The 21,499-nt window shown below is 35.9% G+C and overlaps 1 protein-coding gene across 5 annotated transcripts in view; it reads right to left on the bottom strand.

Annotated features, from left to right (window-relative positions):
• The window catches only part of CNKSR2 (connector enhancer of kinase suppressor of Ras 2), a 296,479-nt gene that overhangs the window by 66,774 nt on the left and 208,206 nt on the right, over positions 1–21,499 (bottom strand). For all 5 annotated transcript variants that reach the window (XM_074391385.1, XM_074391386.1, XM_074391387.1 and 2 more), the window contains 2 exons: positions 799–847; positions 226–398 (listed from right to left, as the gene is read on the bottom strand). In XM_074391385.1, coding sequence (XP_074247486.1) covers positions 226–398; positions 799–847 — 222 coding nt within the window. The remainder of the gene's footprint in view (positions 1–225; positions 399–798; positions 848–21,499) is intronic.

Genomic DNA, 21,499 nt, shown 5'->3' with positions numbered 1-21,499 from the left:
TCTGTGTTTCAGATATGTTGCTACATCAAAATAATTGAGACATCTATCTTTCTAGAACCCCATCATGCAATCATTTTAAGAGAGTGGATTTAAAAATAACTAGCCTAAGTCTACTGAATTGGTCTTAAGGTGATTATATGATTTTAAAACACAAGTCTCAAAGTGGTAGTTTCTTTTGATTAAAGATAGAGAATGGATGAGACAACAGAATGTGCTTTACCTTACCTCCTCATTAATATACCAATACAGGGATGCATCCTTTAGGACAAACCAATATTTCTTCCATTTCTGTGAAAAATAACTCTTCGCATCTTTCTTTTTCCAAAGCCAGCCTTCACAATCACCGCGACCAAGATCTTTGCAAGAAATTCGCCTTTTGCTCTTGCCTGCTATAGGACCTAAAGGGTGGAAATGCTCTTTCAATTTTGTAAAATGTATGAAAGTAAAGGATTAGTCTACAGATACCAAAAAGAAGTATGAGTAATTCACAATCTTAAAAATTATTTTTATATTGTAATAGACTGGAAAATTAGAAAAATCTTTAATATTTTTCCCTCACATAAGTGACACATATCTTAATCAGAAATATGTAACCCCAGTCTCAAAACTTACTGAGTTATTTTTTTTTGTAAAAGGTACCTTGTATTATAATGGAACTGAAGAAACTGGCAGCTTTTGCACTGGGGGGTTGTGCTCTTCTAATCCACACTGGGCTCAGGAAAGAGGGCATGGATAAAATGTGCTGGTGATTATCAAAGAGCAAAATAAGCAGGTAAAATGTTTCATTCCTTTTCTTACCTTTGTTTTTCTTCTTTGATTTGTGCTGCAGTGAGGACTGCTGAAATGTCTGAAATCAAAGATAAAAAGAATGTTACTATCTGATACTCAGAGTGTGATTTGGAGGACCAGCATGCTACACAAAACTCTCAAGAGCTAAATGATGACTCTAAACCCTGTTAGAGGACGTACTTTCCCCCCTAAAGCCTCAAAACAAATTCATATACATCATGTCACGTAACTTTCTAATCTTCTGTGAAGCAGGAAAGGATATTATCTTTACCTGTATTTTGTAGGCAGAGAAATCAGGGCACAAAGTATTTGGTAAAACTAAAGGCTTTTACATACACACTGCTTTGTACCATTTTTAGGGGTATATTGTACTTTGTCAGACAATATCTCATTTGATTCTCCCAAAATCTAATGAAGTAAGCATGCAAATACGACTTGTTCACATGAAGTTCGTTTTATTACATAAGCCACCATCACCTACTGATCTCCTACTTCCTTAGTCCCTAAATATTTCAGCACTTGGAACAATGTTTTCTTCTCATGCCTACTTCTGTCACTATTATTGGTGACTAATCTTTATGTAGCTGATGTCAGAACCCTGGTTCCTCAGTTCCAATGACCTTTACCTCCCAACTCCTCTGCTACTCACCCCCATGATCATATGTTTAATATTTTAAGCACACACCAGCCACTGTATCTAATATACATGGCTTACACAGTCTAATAACCTCATGTCATCACTTAAAAAAAAAACTTTAAGGCATCCAGTTCATTGACCTTACTACCGTCTTGTGCCTGTATTTCTTACTTTCCTCTTAGTTTCCATGGGATACCATTATAATCATTCCCTTGACCATGCTCTCTGCATCATACTTGCCAAGCTAAACATTCATCCCAGTTAAATCTATCTGTCTATTCACTCCATGCTAAGTACCTGGACAGCTTGATATGTCTAGAGAAAAACCCACAACTACACTGATCAGTCTAACTTTCAATTAATTAATTATAGTCATTATTTGAGTTATTATTTATAGTCATTATTTGACTAACTCACTGGCTCCAGTTAGTCTACTAAGCCAGACTGTTCACTGGTATAACAAGATTAATTACATTCTTATGATTAGCTAGCTAAGAGGGAACAAAGATAGCATGTGTGCTTTTAATTCACAGATATTCCTTCAAAATGAAATTCAGGTTATAGATTCTTCTTTTTCTTTACAGAGATATACCTATAAGAGGCAACTGGATATTTAAATTTATAATTTGCTTTTTTTTTTTACAATAAATTCGTGTTTTGTGATACTTTATTATTTAATATTATTGCTAATTAAATAACACTCTACTTATATAATTTTCATTCTGTATATGATTTATACAAGTCTAATGAACATACTATTATGGATGAGTATCAGTCCTAAAGATAAGGGTCAGATAATTTACTAACATACAAAGTTTTCCAGAAATAATCACCCAAGTGTTAAAGCAATATAAATATGTATGTTTGTGGTATATGTGTATGTGTATATATACATGTATACATACACACATATATACAAAACTTTGCAGCACCCATGGTTACAGAAATTCACCATTAAATTTTGAGAGAAAGCATAAAAGACAAAACCCATTATGCTGTGTTGATTTTCTTCAATGCACTTTGCTTCAAAATAATAACTCAAATAATAACTCAGGCTAGTGTCCTTAAGTATAGTTAATTTACAGATAGTTACTTTACCTAAATTGTTTCATGGTAAAATTACGAATTGGGTTTTTTTTCTTTTGTATTTCTGCAAGTAATTATTATAGTTTTACAGCTCATTATTTTGAAAAATGACAAAGATGGAGGTGGTTTGTTTTTAGAAAGCTACATAGATAACAGACAGCTTGAAATAATCGGGATATATAATGTACCTCCTATGCTTTTTGCATGCTATTCCTTAGAACCTGAACATTTACTCTAAAAATCTACACCAAACATATTTTATACTCTTCAGGTTTTCTTTTTAATAAGATTATCTGTTCTTTTCCTATAAATATACTTACATAAAGATCATGATTGCAGAGTATAATCAGTCTACTGGAAACCTGAGAACTCCTAGACATTAAATACAGATTTATCCATCATTCAAAGAAGCAAAGCCTTAGATGTCTTTTGTAAATATTATAAATATTAAAATAAAGTTCTCTTAAGAGAGATTTTATTATTTTTCCAAGTGACTTGGCATTTTTTAAAATGAAAAAGTTAATTGCATTATATGCTTTTGGAAGGAATTGGAAAATCTATTAAAACTATACAGTTAGGTCTTTGTGCAGAAAAGAGTTAATGCAGCAGGCCTGAGGTTGCCATCTTAGAAAGGCCTACTTGCAGTATTTGCCTTCGGTTGGCATCTAGGAACTTGGCTGGTAAACAGTTCCCTATACTGATAAGAAGCTTCCCTAAATGATAAGATTTATTTGCCCACATGGGGCAGTAAATACCCATTTGCCTTCTGGGAGTCTGGAATTTTGGTAGTTGCTAGGCAGAGGATGTCTAAATGCCCAATTCAATATCCTTGGGTACTGAGTCTCTAATGGACTTCCCTGGACAGAAACACTGCACACATGTGATTGCATTTTAGCTACTGGGAGGAGAGTATGCTCTGTGTGACCTATCTTGGGAGGGAGAGAGCACAGGAAACCTACAGACAGATTTCTCCAGATTCCATAGGTGTCTTTTTTCCTTACTGATCTGTCTGTATGTTCCTGCTGTTTCACTGTAGTAAATCTTAGCTGTGAGTTCAACTGTATGTTGAGTCCCAGGAGTTCTTCTAGCAAATCACTGAACATGTGGGTGGTCTTGAGGACCTCCAAAACAGCCTCACATTCAAAAAGATCCCTTACAAACTTATATTAGAAACTGTTCATTATTCATAAATAATGAACATAAATAATCTCCTGAAAATGTTTTCCCTATGCCATCAGCTACAGTGTTATTAAGCACCTCTAAGGTGCAAATTTGTCATACTGTATTGTCTTTTCTAGAACTCATGGAATTATTATCTGTGACAGAAATTTAATTGGTATATTTTTTTCCAGTTTTTAAGATGATCCAAATTTAATAAGAGCAAGACATTAAAAACAGACACATGACTGTAATTCATAACACAACTGATTATGTAAGGTACTACAACAACTAAAAATGAAAGAGGCCTAGAATCCTTGCATTCAGGATAAGTGTATTTCTCATGAGGTATTCATAACATATCTAATTTCTGTACATTTCATAATAGCTTCGGATCACCCCTCTTCCAAGTTTATGCTCAAGTAAGTATATTCTTTAGAAGTTCTTTCATAGCAGTCTGTGAGTGGCAAACTCTTCCAGTTTTAGTGTTTGAAAATCCTTCCTCTTGAATAATAGCTTGGCTGGGTATAGAATTCTGAGTTAAAAATAATTTCCCTTAGCAACTTGAATATACTACTTTATTTTCTTTGGGCATCTATTTTTTCTCTTAAGCCATCTGCAGCCACACAGTCATTTGCTTGTTGTAATCTGTCTTTATTCTCTCTGTAGCTTTTAAAACATTTTTCTCTTTATCCCTAATATTCTGCAGTTCCACTATTATGTGTCTCAGTTATCATTTATCTAATTCAATCAGATTTGGAATTTTTTGTGAGTCAATTTTTATTGAAAGTGTTATTTAATTCTGAAAATCTCTTCAAATGGTCTTCTTTACTAGCCCTTTTTTTAACTCTAGACATATGTTACCTTCCATGTGTCTTTCATATTTTGTATCCTTTCATATTTCTGCAATGCCTTTTAGGGGGATTAATTTTACTGTTTTCCAATTGCTTAATTCTTTCTCTGATTGTATCTAATCTAAAGTTTATCTTATCTGTAGAGAGTTTATTTCATATATTTTACATTTCCAGGATATCTAATTGGTAGTGGCTCTTTTGAATATCTATTGTTTTAAACTTCCTGGTTTTTTTCCCCAAAATTTATTTTAAGGGCTTTTGTGACTTTCTTGTAACTTGTATTTAGCAAGGAAAGAATCACTTCATTATTTAGTTCATTGCCATTTTTAAAAAAGTATTAATTTTCTTTAGATGTTTTGGAATTTTATTTTGAGTGGAAGATTCTTCTTGGAGGGATGTTTATTTTTGCACTCATCCCTTTTGTCTAAGCATTTGGTTGTCTCTGCCTCCATTCCTTGGGACACTAACCAGGCCTTTTAGTGGTGGCAATGGGTTGCAGTCCCATCCTTGAAATCCAAGTGGGAGAGGCTCTGCTTGCCTTTTCCAGTTGGTTACACCTGGTGAGTCAATTTTTAGATACCTGACATAGCTGAGATCCACTCGTTCTCTGATTCTCATTAGAGAAGACTCTCAGGCATCTCTACCTTTTTGTGGACTCAGTGCCTAAGATATGTGGCTTTAGTTCCCAATTATCACTGAGCATTTTTATTTTTTCTGGTACCTGAAGCTTAGATTTGACCATGACCATATGTTTTATTTCATTTTATTGCTATGTGTTTAGGGTAGGGTGAGTGCAAAAGTGTATGTGGATTTAAAGCACAAGCTTGTAATGCTTATTCATTACCAGAAATGGATTTCTCTTGTTAGCATTTTTGAAGACCAATTCTCTAAAAAACCCTAACTTCATTATTTTCTAAGCCATCATTTATTAAAATCTTTCTAATGCCTCACTAGCACTTTCTGTTTATTATAGTAAGCAACTGGATGAAAATTATTTGAACTTTCTAAGAATGTTCTATAAATTCTGATCTTTAGCAACTTAAGAATTCATATCACTAGCCAGGGCTTCTTGACTGAGCTAAAGCCTGTCTAACTGAGCAGATTTAATATGTACAAAATTGAGCTCATGATGCCTATTACCCATCGGCCAAATCTGCTCCTTTCTTATTCATCCATACCTTATTGAATAGTAATTACATTTTTTCCCTCCCTAGTGGCTCAGGTACAAAATCTTGGAGTCAACTTTAACTCTTTTCTTTCTCTTATACCCCATAGCGAATCCATCAGCAGGTTTTGTCAGCTTTATCTTCCAATGTATTTATAATATGACTTTTTCTCACTAGCTCTACTATTACCACCCTGGTCTAAGCCACCACAATTTCTCACCTGGATTACTGAAATACCCTCACAGTTCTCCCTGCTTCTGCTCTTACCTTCTCTAATATAGGTAATACACACACACACACACACACACACACACACACACACACACACATATATATCTTGAGACGAGGTCTTGTGTCACCCAGGCTGGAGTGCAGTGGCACGATCTTGGCTCACTGCAACCTCCGCCTCCTGGGCTCATGTGATCCTCCCACGTCAGCCTTCTGAGTAGCTGGGACTACAGGTACATACCACCATGCCCAGCTAATTTTTGTATTTTTAGTGGAGATGGGTTTTTGCCTGTTGCCACAATTGGTCTTGAAGTTCTGGGCTCAAGTGATCTGTTTGCCTCAACCTCCCATAGTGCTGGTATTACAGGTGTGAGCCACTGTGCCCAGACCCCACCAATTTTTAACACAGAGCCAGAGTGATCTGGTTAGAATATGATTTAAATCATGTCATTCCTATATGCAAAACTCTTCAATGGTTTCTCGTATCACTCTGAATAAATGCCTATATCCTCTCAATGACTTGAAGGCCCTATGATCTGGTCCTCTGCTACCTTTACCTACTGCTCTCCCCCTTGCTAATTTTGCTCCAGCTACAGTTGTTGTTCCTAGATCATGCCAAGCACAGTCCCATCTTGAGAACTCCACCCTTGCTGTTTCTTCTGTCTGAAATGTTTTTTGCCCAGATGTTGTCGTGGCTCACTCCCTTACCTCCTTCAGGTAATTACACAAAGGCTTTCTTTTTAGTAAATTCTTCCCAAGCTTCCCTATCCAAAACTGTTATCCCAATTGCCCTCAATACTTTGTTCTTTTTCCCAGCTTTGTTTCCCCTCTGAGCATTTAGCATTATCTAAAGTACTTAACATTTCTTGTTTATCACTTGGACTTCCTCCAAATATAAACTCCATTAAAAAGGGCAATTCTGCCTGTTTAATGTATTGCTTTGTCCTGTGCCTAGATTAAGACTTAGCACAGCAGGCACTCAATAAATACTGGTTATGTGAATGGATGCTGAACAAACCATCACTAAAGAATACAGGTTATAATCTTAATCAGCTGATTGTTTCAACTTGAAGAAGTCTATGAATCCATGTATAATACATTATTAAAAATTCTGTTCTTTATAGGACATTCTTTTTGGTAGATAAGAAAAATTCCTTTTATCTAATCTGCTTTAGCACCACTTGCACTGAAATTGTCCTGGTGCATTTAACAGTTTAAATTTAAATTCACAATATGCCTGGCAAAAGTACATTAAATCTGTGTCAAAATATATTTATGCTAATAATTATATGAATTATGAATGAATGTGTTGAAATCATAATTCTTTCCATAAAAATAGAATGTGCTAAAATAAAAGGCCATTATGAAAGTATTTTTGATCTTCTTAACCATGGCGATGCATGCAACAGTATTCTGTTTGGCTATAAAAGATCCTTTTTTTCAGACATTTGCCTGAAAAGACCATTTGTCTTTCATTCTGTCCACAGATGTTCTGTTCAAACTCCATTCCCTACTCCTTTGGATGGAGAAGTATTGGGGGAGGGTAATTTGGGTCATTCTTATCCTCAAATTATCAGAAGAACTTATTTTAATTGTGAAAAAAATGAGTTTCTGTGTTACATTTTGAAAGCTCAGCTACTATTAAATTGTTCTCAAGTTGCAAATTGACACACTTATAGAAAAATTTGCAATCAAAATACTCTGTTATTGCAATAACAGCAATTTCCTCTTACTGTAATTTTCTGCAAACTTCGAAGACTTCTTAAGTGACTAGTCAAATCAATAGCTTATTTAGTATACGTAAAGAAGGTGCTTAGCAATTTGAAACACTTGGGATACATGATAGCTGCTTCCAAATATTTAATTTATTTAAATAAACAAGTAAAATTTTTTGAGATTCTAAATATTTTACAAAAAATGTTTTCTCTTAACTTTCTAATTATTGTATGTAGGAAGAAAAATGTAAATATATGGAAGTGGGGTAAGATGCCAATATAACTAAGTATTAAGTCAAAAATTTTCCAATTATAAGAAATAACAGCATAGAACTTAATGTCTTCTGTTGGTGGTGGCCTTGCTCATTCTGGTGCATGAAAGAAAACCTGAAGTCAAGCAGGATGGAGAATGTGGCACTGCACACAAAGTAGGTCTTTCATTAGAGTGGGATGAGGTAGCTCTGGATTCTGTCAGTCAAGTTGACTTGATTTTTTTTAAACTTTGATTTTAGGGTCAGGGGTACATGTATAACTGAAAATGGCTCCACACTTACTCAAAAATAAGCATGCTTTATAAACATATACTAGTAAATTAGCAGTCGATTAAGAACAAAAATACAGTAATTGGGAAGAATCTAGAGAAGGTCAGTCAAACTGGTTAGGTCGGGCAGAGTCACTGTTCCATCAAAAAGAATGTCACATGTATCATATTATGAAGGAAGGAGGTAATTGACTCTTATGCAGGATCTCATAAGATGAGTCCTCCTCCTCCTGTACAGTGGTAAAGCAGGAAGAAGGGGAGTGATTACTTGGAGAATACTTAGGAAGGCTAACATTAGCCACTACCCTTGGAAAATAAGAACTGCCATTCTGAGCTCAAAATAATTTTTTACTGAGAGCTTATTATGTGTCAGGCACAATAGTAAGCACTTGTAAGTGCTTATAAGTGATATAAATCATCAATTTTAATCCTTATATCTATAAAGTGTTTATCATTAACCCCATTTTAAGAAAGAGAAAACTGAGACACAGAACACATAAATAAGTTGCTCAGGATCTCATAGGTAGGGGTGGAGCCAAAATTCAAAGCAGGTTTGTCAACCCCAAAACCTATACTCCTAACTAGTACATGCATTACTGCCTTCCAAGTAAGTATTCTGTAGTCACAGTAACAATTAAAGAGAGAGAAAAAGTGCTTCTGGAACTAAAACATCCATTTGTGAAAACCTCCCCATGATAGGTGATGCAAATACACTGCTATGTGAAAAAAAAAAAAAAGGATTCTCCAAAACAGAAAGATATCAGTGAGAAAAACACTTTTATAGCAATGGAGATAATTCAAACCAATAACATCTTATCAATCTCTAATTTTCATGCTTTGTCAATTTTATTTTAATTAGCAAGGTATATTGCTCCGTGGGTTAGAAAAGATTTACAGGAGTTTCTGGGCAACCACTTATAATAATATCTGCATGAGAGGAAGGCTCATGTTAACATTTCAATTTTGCAAGTAAGACAGAAATCCAGGTACAATAATATTAAAAGGCCCAGCCCAAATAGACAGAGATGGGACTGCAATCATTATTTTAATACCAGCCTATTAACAGAACTCAGTTCAATTAGAAAACCCTGTGTCAATACTGATGAGAAAATTATGGATCCAGCCTGCCTTTTGACTAATTCTTTACTCGCTTGAGCTGATTCATTGTGTTACACCATTCTCCACCCAATACACTCCTGAATACTATGGAGTGCTTTGAAATTACTTGGCTCACTTTCTGAAGGCATGGTTTTGACCTACTGCAGTAGTTTCTATGAAGGAAGAAACCATTTGTTTAGGTCACCACTCTATACTCAGCTCCTAGCACAGGATGTGACATACAATTTTCTGTTGAAGGCATGAATTGAATAGTTACTCACCACCTATGTGTGGGACACTGTGGTATGGGCTATGAGTCATGGCTTCTTATATGCAACCTGTCAGCACATTCTGTCCAGTTACCTTCAAAACACATCCAGAGTCCAACCCCTTCTCCCTACTTCCACTTCAGCACTCATGGTTAAGCCACTCTCATCTCTCACTTGAATTGACCAGATTTTATCTTGTCTCCCTGCTTCCACACTTACCCCTGGCCCTTTCAGTCTAATTTCAACAAACCAGTTGGAGTGGTACACTTAGAATGCTTATTTTTTTAGCAAGAATGGAACACACATTACCAATGAAGCAACACTGTGGTAGGAATCAGGAGACCTGACTTCTAGTTTTCCATATTTCAGTCTATATTCCAGCTCTATTACTTTGATCAAGCTACTGAACTACTCTTGACCTCAATTTCCTCATCTGAAAGATCAGGGATTTGGACCACATGTTCTTAGTATGTCTCATAGAACAATAACTTTCCATGGTTATAATTTAAAAATGAATGTAAAACCAGCTAATTATTACCAATGGAGACCTAATTATTGATGTGTTTGGAATTATTATATGTTTACCTGTAATCAGTGTCAGTCTTAATACTGAATGCTAGATTATTCATTGAAAAGCACTTAGTTTATGTTTGAATTCCACCATGTATGGAAAGAACTTATCACCAGCCAGTTTAGATACAGCTATTTTGGGGTATCTGGCTGATGTGTACAATTAACATAGATTTGCCCTTGAGACAGAGGCAGAAAATTCTAACAGATGAAAAGCAGAACTAGGGCAGCTCCTACTCCTGACACTTCTGTTTGACAGAAAATGTCAAAATCTAGGTGTCAGAGAAATCAGAGTAGGCTTGCCTGTCTTTTGTGAAAAAGAAATTTTTATGACCAGAAAAAAATGGAGAGAACCAGATTTGCTACCTGCAGGCTAGTGAATGACAAGGAAATAAACTATATGTAAAAGAAACAGAGAAATAAATAATATAGAAAGAATCAAGAATAATCTCTAATAGAGATGCTTGAAACCTAAGAATCTCAAATGGAGCCACAATTATGGTATGATTGCTGATTCTGTCAGCAATGATGTGACTGAATCATATTTACTAAAAAACTTTTCTGGTGTGGACTTAATGGTTTTATTTGTAAAAGGAACTGAAATCAAACAGTTTTTTTCTGAGTATTTTAACTCTATTTTTACATTGATTTCTCTGATACAATGTACATATTTTCTCATTATGAACTCCTGTGCCAATATAATTTGTTCCAAGAATGCTGGCTTTTATCTAAATATCTTTATCATATTAAGACTATGCATATGTCACTTTTATTCTGAGATTTTTGCTCATATATAATAGACAAGCTCTCCAACACAACTACTTCAAATGTTTCCACATGTGGTAGTTTAAATGGAGTTTTCTCAATTTAGAGACTTTTTAAATAACTGAAATATTTTTCAGAGTACTGGATAAAAATATAAGTTTAAAAGTTTCAGAAGTCACTGTATGCAATTCATTTTACAATAAAATAATTGAGATATATAATTCAGACTGTTCCTTTTCATACTGAACTATATAGTAAAACGTTATTTTAAGACTAAAAAAAGGAAAATTGGTTTTATCTAACAGAAGGGAAAAAAGAACTTGATGGGTAGATATTTTAACTTCTGTGCTTGCAGCAGGAATCAAATTATTATTTTGCTGTCAATTTAGATGGCATTTTTCATAGTCCTCTCTGCAGTGCTACACTCATCTTGTAAATGAGAAAACTGAGTAAGATAAAAGAAAGCAACTTAGGCAATCTCAGATATAAAAAATTAAATTACCGGAGGGCTTGATGTTTGCTGCCACTTCTTCAGAACTGGTTACCTCAAGTGCACTTATATTACATTTTGCTTGTTTTCAACCCACTGGTGAGGACATTTTGGTAGTACGGTTGGAGGAAGGGTACACTATTTGTTCACTATCATAGCGCCAGATACTGAATCAGATCTTTACATATACCGTCACCACACAGAGCCAAAGCTTTTATCCAATTATAAAAATATGTATGAGGGAAGATACAAAGAAATAGAAAGTGTAATATCCAAAAACATTTTATAGCAAATGAAGAAGTATATTTTATATGGCTGTTTCTTGTAATAGCCATACGATAAAAATTGAGGACATTATTTTAAAATGCAACTAAATGAAGACGGTTCAACATTTGGCTAAAATATATTTCCCAATATATGCTTTGGTAAATTAAACAAGTAGGTTGTAGGGATGATACTCTCATAGAGGTAGTCTATACTCTTGAAACCACTCTAGATTTTATGATAATTTAGGATTTTTATTTTACCACGAACCTCATACATACTGTCAGTAGAGAAATTTTCAAAGCAGGTTTTACACAGTAAACACTGATAATGGCCACAGAGAGGGAAATCTCAGTTTGGTAGTTTCCTATTGCATTAATTTAGCTAAGCTGGAAGGAACTATATATTTTAGAATTCCTTTATCTATATGGTTCTGGGTTAGGGTTGGCCACTACGTAAATTTGTGTCAATTTTGGAGAATACAAATAAAGCAGCCCTTATGCTCCGAAAGGTCAGGGCAGGCTGTCAGTCACTGTTGCAGCTGATAAAAATTGTTTTACTTTTCTGTTGGTTTGCCTTATTGGCTTGAGCCAGCAGCCAGGCCTACAACTCTTCCAGTTCCAATCAGATCCCCTCCTTCAGCTCCTGAGTATTGATTGGACAATAAACTTGTGAATCTCCATGGAGAAGGGTACCAACTTCTTGCTGAAGTTAAAGGAAACACTGATTTGTGCTCATGGGTTCTAGTTTGTCTTGTTCTCCCTCACGTCATGTCCAGATTTTCTTCCCAACCGCTGGCTCTGCTGAGGCATCTTCGCCAGCTCCTCAACTGAATAAGATCTAGTCCTTTATTGCATGTAACTTTTAGATTCTAGTTCCCTGGTTGAACTTCAACGGATATACTCATTAATGCCCAAAAGAAATGCATTCTATTTTAGTCCTAAAAGGCTTCCTTATTTGCTCATCAGGAGATAGATTCCCTTACATGCAAATTAACTAATTTTCTTTCTATATAGAGTTAAGAATCGTTACTATTTGCTCAGCGCAATGGAAAGAATTTTATATACAATGTATAATTTAATTTTGAAAAAAAAAAACAGATAAGTAGTCTTATCTTCTTTTTACCTATGAGAAACTGAGGTTCAGAAGTGTGTCTAGGTTCTTATAGCTGATTTAAATATATAGCTGACTTAAATATACAGCTCATATTTTATAACTACAACAATATCCTTGGGCATCTGAATTTTAAAAAAGGCAATTCTCTTCTTAATGCTGAATTCTTATCTGGAGACTATCAGACACAAGACCCATTACGTCTTGGGATCACTTCAGATATATGAAAGTAAAAAAAACCATGGGAAGACAACTTGTTCTCCTGTTTACTATGGCAGGAAAGTTTACACTAATTTACCTAAAATCAGTCACATATAAAGAATATGGGTTTGAAACACTGATCTGTTTCTCAGCATTCCAGGTTGTTTTGGATTAAAGTCTGTTAGGATCCTGATCCTAAATTACCCTGATATTTGTAGAGATGTTAAGAGACAGATTTAGCAATATCACTTAGAACTGAGACTCTAGGCTGAGCTTATATACTTTGGCCCATTGCCAATTGCTGTCAGAGTCAAAGCCAGTGAAAAATCCTAACGGCTGTAAATAGTTTAACATAGTTCTTAGAAAATTTATCTTTAAGAAAGTAGAATCTAACAAGAGTCAATTATTGTACCTTAATGTAATTTATTAAGAGGAAACTGTGGATAATTTTAGTATATACAGCAAATCGATAAACCTATAGTTTTGTGGAAGTTGAGAGTGCTGAAACCATCAGAGGGGTAATATTAATATATTGTGGGAGTTAAGTGAAGAAAACAATTTGGTACAGGCTATGAACCTTCAATCAGAATAGACTTTAAAGAATTCTAGGGGTAAAATAATTCTACCTATAGTTGTATTAAACTTGATGTTTGATTAAATGAGTTATGGTGGCAAGGTAATATGAGTAGGGTGATTATGGGAGCTAAAAAAGCCAATTGCCTACAAAATTTGATGATGTTTTCTGAGGCTATAAAGCTAGGAGACAAACATCTACAACATACAAGGGAATGGGGCTTCTTTATGCTCTCTGATCAAAGCAACTAAAGGCAGGTATGTAATTACTGACCTTACCAACCAAGCCAAGGGCCTGTCATTGGAATTTATTTATTTTTTCCCCTAAAGGCAAAAAGGAATTAAAAATTAGACTAAAATTTAATAAATTTATAATTCAATTCTTCTGCATCATGTTTTACATGGTGCCTCACTAATTAAGCCAAATTTTGTGTTTTGCTTCCTGGCAATCATTTTCTACCCGGGAACTAGCAGAATGAGATCCACATTTGTTCAAATGTGAAGCTGAAAGGGCTGACTTCAGTTCATCAGCAATCTGTTTTATACAATGAGGGACCAAAAATCTTTCTCAAGAGGGAGGGCATATTAGTGAATCTTTTTGTTTTTTTGATGTTAAAATTTTAAAACTTAAAAATTGGTGAAATAAAAATTTCTAAACATTTAAACAATATTTTCAAAATTAATAAAATTGATGAATTTAATCAGTATCTTAGGAATTCCATTAAGTTGCAAGTCTTGTACATCAAATCTCTTACAGGCTTCCAACACTTTAAAAGCAGCATGAAACTTAACAATAAAAGCAAAATTGGTTATTCCCACACTCTATCAATACAAAAATATTAGTACTGTGGATTTGATTCTTTAGTTTTAAAGTATCTCTGTACTGATATTTTGGAAATTTTAATATTTGATATATATCTGAATAGTTACATAACTATTAAATAATTAATAAAGAAATAATTAAATTTCTTTAATAGTTACGTAACTATTCAGATATATTTCATTTTGGGTGAGTTCTCGCAGTTTGCATGTTTTGAGGAATTGGTCCATTTCATCTGAACTGATACACTTACATGCACAGAGCTGTATTTATTTAGTATTCTTTTAATGTCTACGAGGGTTGTAGTGATATCCCCTCTTTTATTCTTGATATTGGTAATTTGAGTCTTCTCTCCTTTTTCCCTTTATCAGTCTTGCTAGATGTTAGTCAATTTTTTAAATTAAAAAAAACCATAGTTTTTGGTTTGATTTTCCTTATTGTTTTTCTGTTTTCAACTTCATTGAATTCCATGATCTTTATTAAACCTTCCTTCTGCTTTTATTTGGTTCTTTTTCTGATTTTTTGAGGTAGAGGCTGAGATTATGGACATCTTTCTTCTTTTCTCATATAAGCATTTAGTGCTATAAATTTCCTCTAAGCATATACTGTCTTTTTATTTTCACTCAGTTTCATTTTCCTTTATACTTCTTTTTATCTATGGATTATTTAGAAGTATGTTCTTTAATTTCCAAGTGGCTGGAGATTTACTTGTTACCTTTTTGTTATTGGTGTCTAGTTTGATTTCATTATAATCAGAGAACATACTTTGTAGTATTTCAAGTTCTTTTAAAGTTAAGGTTTGTTTTATGACTCAAGATATCTTGTATTCTGATGACTGTCTCATGCACATTTGAAAACAATGTGTAGTCTGCTGTTGTTGGCTGTCAGTTAGAAACTGCAGGTAGACAGTCATTCAGTACTTCTGTACTCTTGCTGGTGTTTTCTTTAGTGGCTCTATCAATTACCAAAAGAGGGATGTTGAACACCCCAATCTTAATTGTAAATCTTTCAATTTGCCCTTTTAGTTCTGGCAGATTTTGCTTCTAGTGTTTGAATCTCTGTTGTTTGGTGCATACATGTTTAAGATTGTCATATCTTCTTAGTAAATTGAATCTCTTTATGCCAGTTGTGGTGGAGGAAGAGAAAATGACTTTTTTCATGGTTTCTGCTTTGAGAACAGGCAAGTATTGTTAAAACATTTCTGTCACGTTGGGTTAAAGAGTCCATTGGCTAAAGAGAGCAGGCTTTTGGTGGGCTGTATTTTGTCTGTGCGTATTGATGTTTTCAGGTTGAAGGCTTTTATAGAACCCAGGCAAGGTATACAGGAGGCAAATAAAAAAGCCTGGAAACTCACAGCACTTCTTTGGGTCTGAAGGTCCCTAGCCTGTCTGCTTTATTTTTTTGTACTTTTCAGAGTCTTCTGGTAGATGAGTTAATGCATCTTATCCAGGTATTTTTCAGTTGTGAGTAGTAGGAAAAATAAAATAAAATGTGTGTACTCCATCTTATCTGGGACTGAAAGTTTGTATTTGTGAATCTTTAAACCTTGAAAGAGTATTTCTATTATTAAATCCTCTAGTCTAGCCAGTTCAGTTATAAGTACACCAGTTTGTGGTGAATGAGAAAATGGGGGATGGGAGGAGTACTGATAGTCGATTTTTTAAAAAAGACAACAACAAATCTTCCTAAATATATAAGCAAAAAGAACTATTCGTATAAATGAGTCAGGAAGTACAAGTGAGCTAATTTTTTATAGACTAGCATTCACCAAAACAGTTTCATATTTATAAACAAGTAAAGCCAAGATTTTTTTCTTCTTCTTTTAATTGTATATCTGTATCTAAGGCAGTGGGTTTCCACAGTTTTTGACGGTGGCTCCTCCCTAAAACAGACCAAAAGATCCCTTGGGTGATCTCTTTATCCCTATTTTCCAATGGAAAAAATAACTAGGTGATATCAATAGACTGTTACTCTATAAGTACTGTTGGGTATAGATGATTCACAGTATCAGTCTTGAAAAATTATAGGTAAATATGAATCACTACATACTAGAGGGTAAAGCAAGCAACCTAAAACAAACTAAAATTGATAGTGATGAAGTCTAATAATAACTTATAATGAAAATGAACAGTAGCTAAAAAACTATAATTACTTAAAAAAAATCCCAGTGATGTATTGATATAGCATTCCTCCTGAAAACCATGAAAAACTGGATAATCTACACTTGTGCTGTGCAATATGAACATGACTGCATTGTCAGGGCTGCATGGGTACCAGGTTGATATGGTTTGGCTGTGACCCACCCAAATCTCATCTTGAACTGTAGTTCCCATAATCCCCACATATTGTGGGACGAACCCAGTGGAGGGTAACTGAAGCATGGGGGCAATTACCTCCATGATATTCTCATGATAGTGAGTTCTCATGAGATCTGATGGTTTTATAAGGGGCTTTCCCCTCCCCTTCACTCTGAACTTCTCTTTACTGTTGCCATGTAAAGAAAGACATGTTTGCTTCCCCTTCTGCCAAGAGTCTAAGTTTCCTGAGGCCTTCCCAGCCCTGTGTAACTGTGAGTCAATTAAACCTCTTTCAATTATAATTACTAAGTCTTGGGTATGTCTTTATTAGCAGGGTGAGAATGAACTAATACACTAAACTGGTACAAGTAGAGTGGGGTGCTTCTATAAGGATACCCAAATATGTGGAAGTCACTTTGGAACTAGGTAACAGGCAGAGTTTGGAACAGTTTAGAAGACTCGGAAGAAGACAGGAAAATGTGAGAAAGTTTGGAACTTCCTAGAGACTTGGGGGGCTCAGAAGACAGGAAAATGTGGGAAAGTTTGGAACTTCCTAGAGACCTGTTGAATGGCTTTGAGCAAAATGCCAATGGTGATACGAACAATGAAGTCCAGGCTGAGGTGGTCTCAGATGGAGATGAGAAACTTGTGGGGAACTGGAGCAAAGGTGACTCTTGCTGTGCTTTAGCAAAGAGACTGGTGGCATTTTCCCCCTGACCTAGAGATCTGTGGAACTTTCAATTTGAGAGAGATGATTTAGGGTATCTGGTAGAAGAAATTTCTAAGCAGCAAAGCATTCAAGACGAAGCAGAACATAAAAGTTTGGAGAATTTACAGCCTGACAATGCAGTAGAAAATATAAACCCATTTTCTGGGGAGAAATTCAAGCCTACTGCAGAAATGTGCATGAATAACAAGGAACCGAATGTTAATCACCAAGACAATGGGGAAAATGCCTCCAGGCCATGTCAGAGACCTTCATGGCAGCCCTTCATATCACAGGCCAGGAGGCTTAGGAGGAAAATATGGTTTTATGGGCCAGGTCCAGGATCCCCCTGCTGTGTGCAGCCTAGGAACTTGATACTCTGCATTCCAGCCACCTCAGCCATGGCTAAAAGGGGCCAAGGTATAGCTTGGGCCATGGCTTCAGAAGGTGCAAGCCCCAAGCCTTGGTAGCTTCAATGTGGTATTAAGCCTGCAGGTGCACAGAAGTCAAGAATTGAGGTTTGGGAACCTCTGCCTATATTTCAGAGGATGTATGGAAATGCCTGGATCCCTAGGCAGAGGTTTGCTGCATGGGTGGAGCCTTCATTAAGAACCTCTGCTAGGGCAGTGCATAAGGGAAATGTGGGTTCAGAGCCCCCACACAGAGTCCTCACTGGAGCACTGCCTAGTGGAGCTATGAGAAGAGGGCCACCATCCTCCAGACCCCAGAATGGTAGATCTACTGACAGCTTGCACTATGCTCCTGGAAAAGCTGCAAGCGCTCAATGCCAGCCCATGAAAGCAGGCAGGAGAGAGGCTGTACCCTGCAAAGCTATAGGGGTGGAGTTTCCCAAGTCTATGGGACCTCACCTCTTGTATCAGTGTGACCTGGATGTGAGACAAGGAGTCAAAAGAGATCATTTTAGAGCTTTAAGATTTGACTGCCCTGTTAGATTTTGAACTTGCATGGGGCCTGTTGCTCCTTTGTTTTGGCCAATTTCTCCAATTTGGAATGGGTGTATTTACCCAATGCCTGTACCCTACTGTATCTAGGCAATAACTAAATTGCCTTTGATTCCACAGGGTCATAGATGGAAGGGACTTGCCTTGTCTCAGATAAGACTTTGGACTTGGACTTTTGAGTTAATACTGGAATGAGTTAAGATTTTGGAGGACTGTTGGGAAGTCATGATTTTGTTTTGAAATGTGAGGACACGAAATTTGGGAGGTGACAGGGGCATAATGATATGGTTTGGCTGTGTACCCACCCAAATCTCATCTTGAATTATAGTTCCCACAATCCCCATGTAGTATGGGATGGACCCAGTGGGAGGTAATTGAATCATGAGGGCAGTTACCTCCATGTTGTTCTCATGATAGTGATTTCTCATGAGATCTCATGGCTTTATAAGGGGCTTCCCCTCTCCCCATTTGTTCTGCACTTTTCCTTGCTGCCCTCATGTGAATAAGGATGAGTTTACTTCCTCTTCTGCCATGATTGTAAGTTTCCTGAGGCCTCCCCAGCCCTGTGGAACTGTGAGTCAATTAAATCTCTTTCCTTTATAAATTACCCAGTCTTGGGTATGTCCTTACAGCAATATGAGAATGAATTAAAACACAGGCATACTGAAAAAAATACTAATATTCAATAAATTCTATGAATGCATTATTTTATGATTATTCAATTTGTAACCTTCAAACTAATTTATTAGGTTACTAGTAAGCAATATCTAGTCACAAGTGAAAATGGAAGTCTGTGCATTTATGTATTATTTGTCCATAAGAATCAAAGAAAGGTCTGTCACTTCTTGGTCAGACCTCAGTCATCAGAGCCCTTTGCCAAGGATGGCCCATACTTTGGGAATCACTGTGGTAGGGAAGCAGCCCCCTGGGAAACACTTTTGATAGTATAGACTGTTACCATGCACGGCTTTGCCAATGCTACTATGAACCACTTTAGAAATAGCAAAGTCATCCATAGGAATCAGAGAATATACACAAAACAAATATGCTAATATTTACAATGGATCTCTAACATGTCTACAAGTACCTTGATTGGGAAAAATATGTCATTCTGTACTACAGCTGTCTTCTGTGTGAATAAAGACAATACGGAGAGAAACTGGTTGTTATAAATAAGTATTGACTCAGATATCGCTTCCTTGCCACTAAAATAAACTGATCTCTTATTTTACTTACTTTAATCCTGAAAGAATGCAGCTAAGTCAGGCAGCTGTTAGACAAACCAACCTTTATAACTTCAGGTAAATTTAATAATAAATGTTTACATGTTAATAATATCACAGATTTTCCATCATTGTGATAATAATACTATCTTTCCTAATAGATGGTAAAATCCTTATGAGCAGAAATGGCTTTAGTCACAAAAAGTTCTGAATTTTAAAGTCAGGCTGCTTGGACTCATTTCTTAACTCTATTTTCTAGTTCTTTTTTTTTTTTTTTTTGAGGTGGAGTTTCGCTCTTGTTACCCAGGCTGGAGTGCAATGGCGCGATCTCGGCTCACCGCAACCTCCGCCTCCTGGGTTCAGGCAATTCTCCTGCCTCAGCCTCCTGAGTAGCTGGGATTACAGGCACGTGCCACCGTGCCCAGCTAATTTTTGTATTTTTAGTAGAGACGGGGTTTCACCATGTTGACCAGGATGGTCTCGATCTCTCGACCTTGTGATCCACCCGCCTCGGCCTCCCAAAGTGCTGGGATTACAGGCTTGAGCCACCGCGCCCGGCTTTATTTTCTAGTTCTTTAAGGCAAACTCTGTGTTCCAGTTCTTTTCAGTTCTGCAGAATAGAAATAATGATATTAACCTCATAGGATCATTTTGAAGATTCCAAGAGATACTGTATTTAAGTTCTTAGCATAGGAGCATAGTAAGTAATCAGTAAATGTTAGCAATGTTAGCTATTAGTAATATTAGCAGTGGAATATTATAGGGATGCTTCCTTTTACTGTGCTTCAGTTTATTCTTTGAAGATTGCAATTGTTACAAATGGAAGGTTCTGGCAACCCTGGGCTGAATGAGTCTACTGGTACCATCTTTCCAACAGCATGTGCTCACTTCATTTCTTTTTGTCCTATTTTGGTAATTCTCACAGTATTTAAAACTTTTTCATTATTATTATATCTGTTATGGTGATCTGTGATCAATGATCATTGATGTTACCACTGTAATTATTTTGGGGTGCCATGAACAACAGTACACTAAATAACATATTTTCAATATAGATGAAACAGCCTTATAGTGGAAGAAGATGCCATCTAGCACTGATATTGCTAGAGAGGAGAACTCAATGCTTGGTTTCAAAGCTTCAAAAGACAGGCTGACACAGGAGAAAACAGAGGAAAGTTTAAGTGGTCTGGATGGAAGATCAAACCAGCCACAACATTCCCTTATGCTAAAGCCTAATCCAGAGCAAGGCCCCAATTCTCTTTAATTCTGTGAGAGCTGAGAGAGGTAAGGAAGCTGCAGAAATAAAGTTGGAAGCTAGCAGAGGTTGGTTTCTGAGGTTTAAGGAAAGAAGCCATCTCCATAACATAAAAGTGCAAGGTGAAGCAGCAAGTGCTGATGGAGAAGCTACAGCAAGCTATGCAGAAGATCTAGCTAAGATGATTTATGAAGGTGGATACACTAAACGATAGATTTTTCAATTTCATTACAGATGAAATGCCTTACAGTGGACTTTTATAGCTAGAAACAAGTCAATGCCTAGCTTCAAACCATAAAACAGGCTGACTCTCTTGTTAGGGGCTAAAAGAGCCGATAACTTTAACTTGAAGCTAATGCTCATTTATCATTCTGAAAATCCTAGGACCCTTGAGAATGATGCTCAATTAACTCTGCCTGTGCTTTATAAAGGAAACAACAAAGCCTGAACAATAGCACATCTATTTATAGCATGGTTTTCTGAATATTTTAAGCCTATCATTGGAACCTACTCCTCAGAAAAAAAAGATTCCTTTCAAAATATTACTAATTCACAATATACCTGGTCACCCAAGAAGTCTTTTGGAGATGTAAAGATTAATGTTGTTTTCATGTTTGCTAATATACCAGCCATTCAGCTGCACATGGATCAAGGAGTAATTTAAAATTTCAAGTCTTGTTATTTAAGAAATACATTTTGTAAGGCTATAGCTGTGACAG

This window comes from Saimiri boliviensis, chromosome X (assembly GCF_048565385.1).
Source record: "Saimiri boliviensis isolate mSaiBol1 chromosome X, mSaiBol1.pri, whole genome shotgun sequence".
Classification (NCBI taxonomy): domain Eukaryota; kingdom Metazoa; phylum Chordata; class Mammalia; order Primates; family Cebidae; genus Saimiri; species Saimiri boliviensis.
Note: the sequence above shows the minus strand (reverse complement) of the source record. Positions and strands in the feature narration are given on the sequence as shown.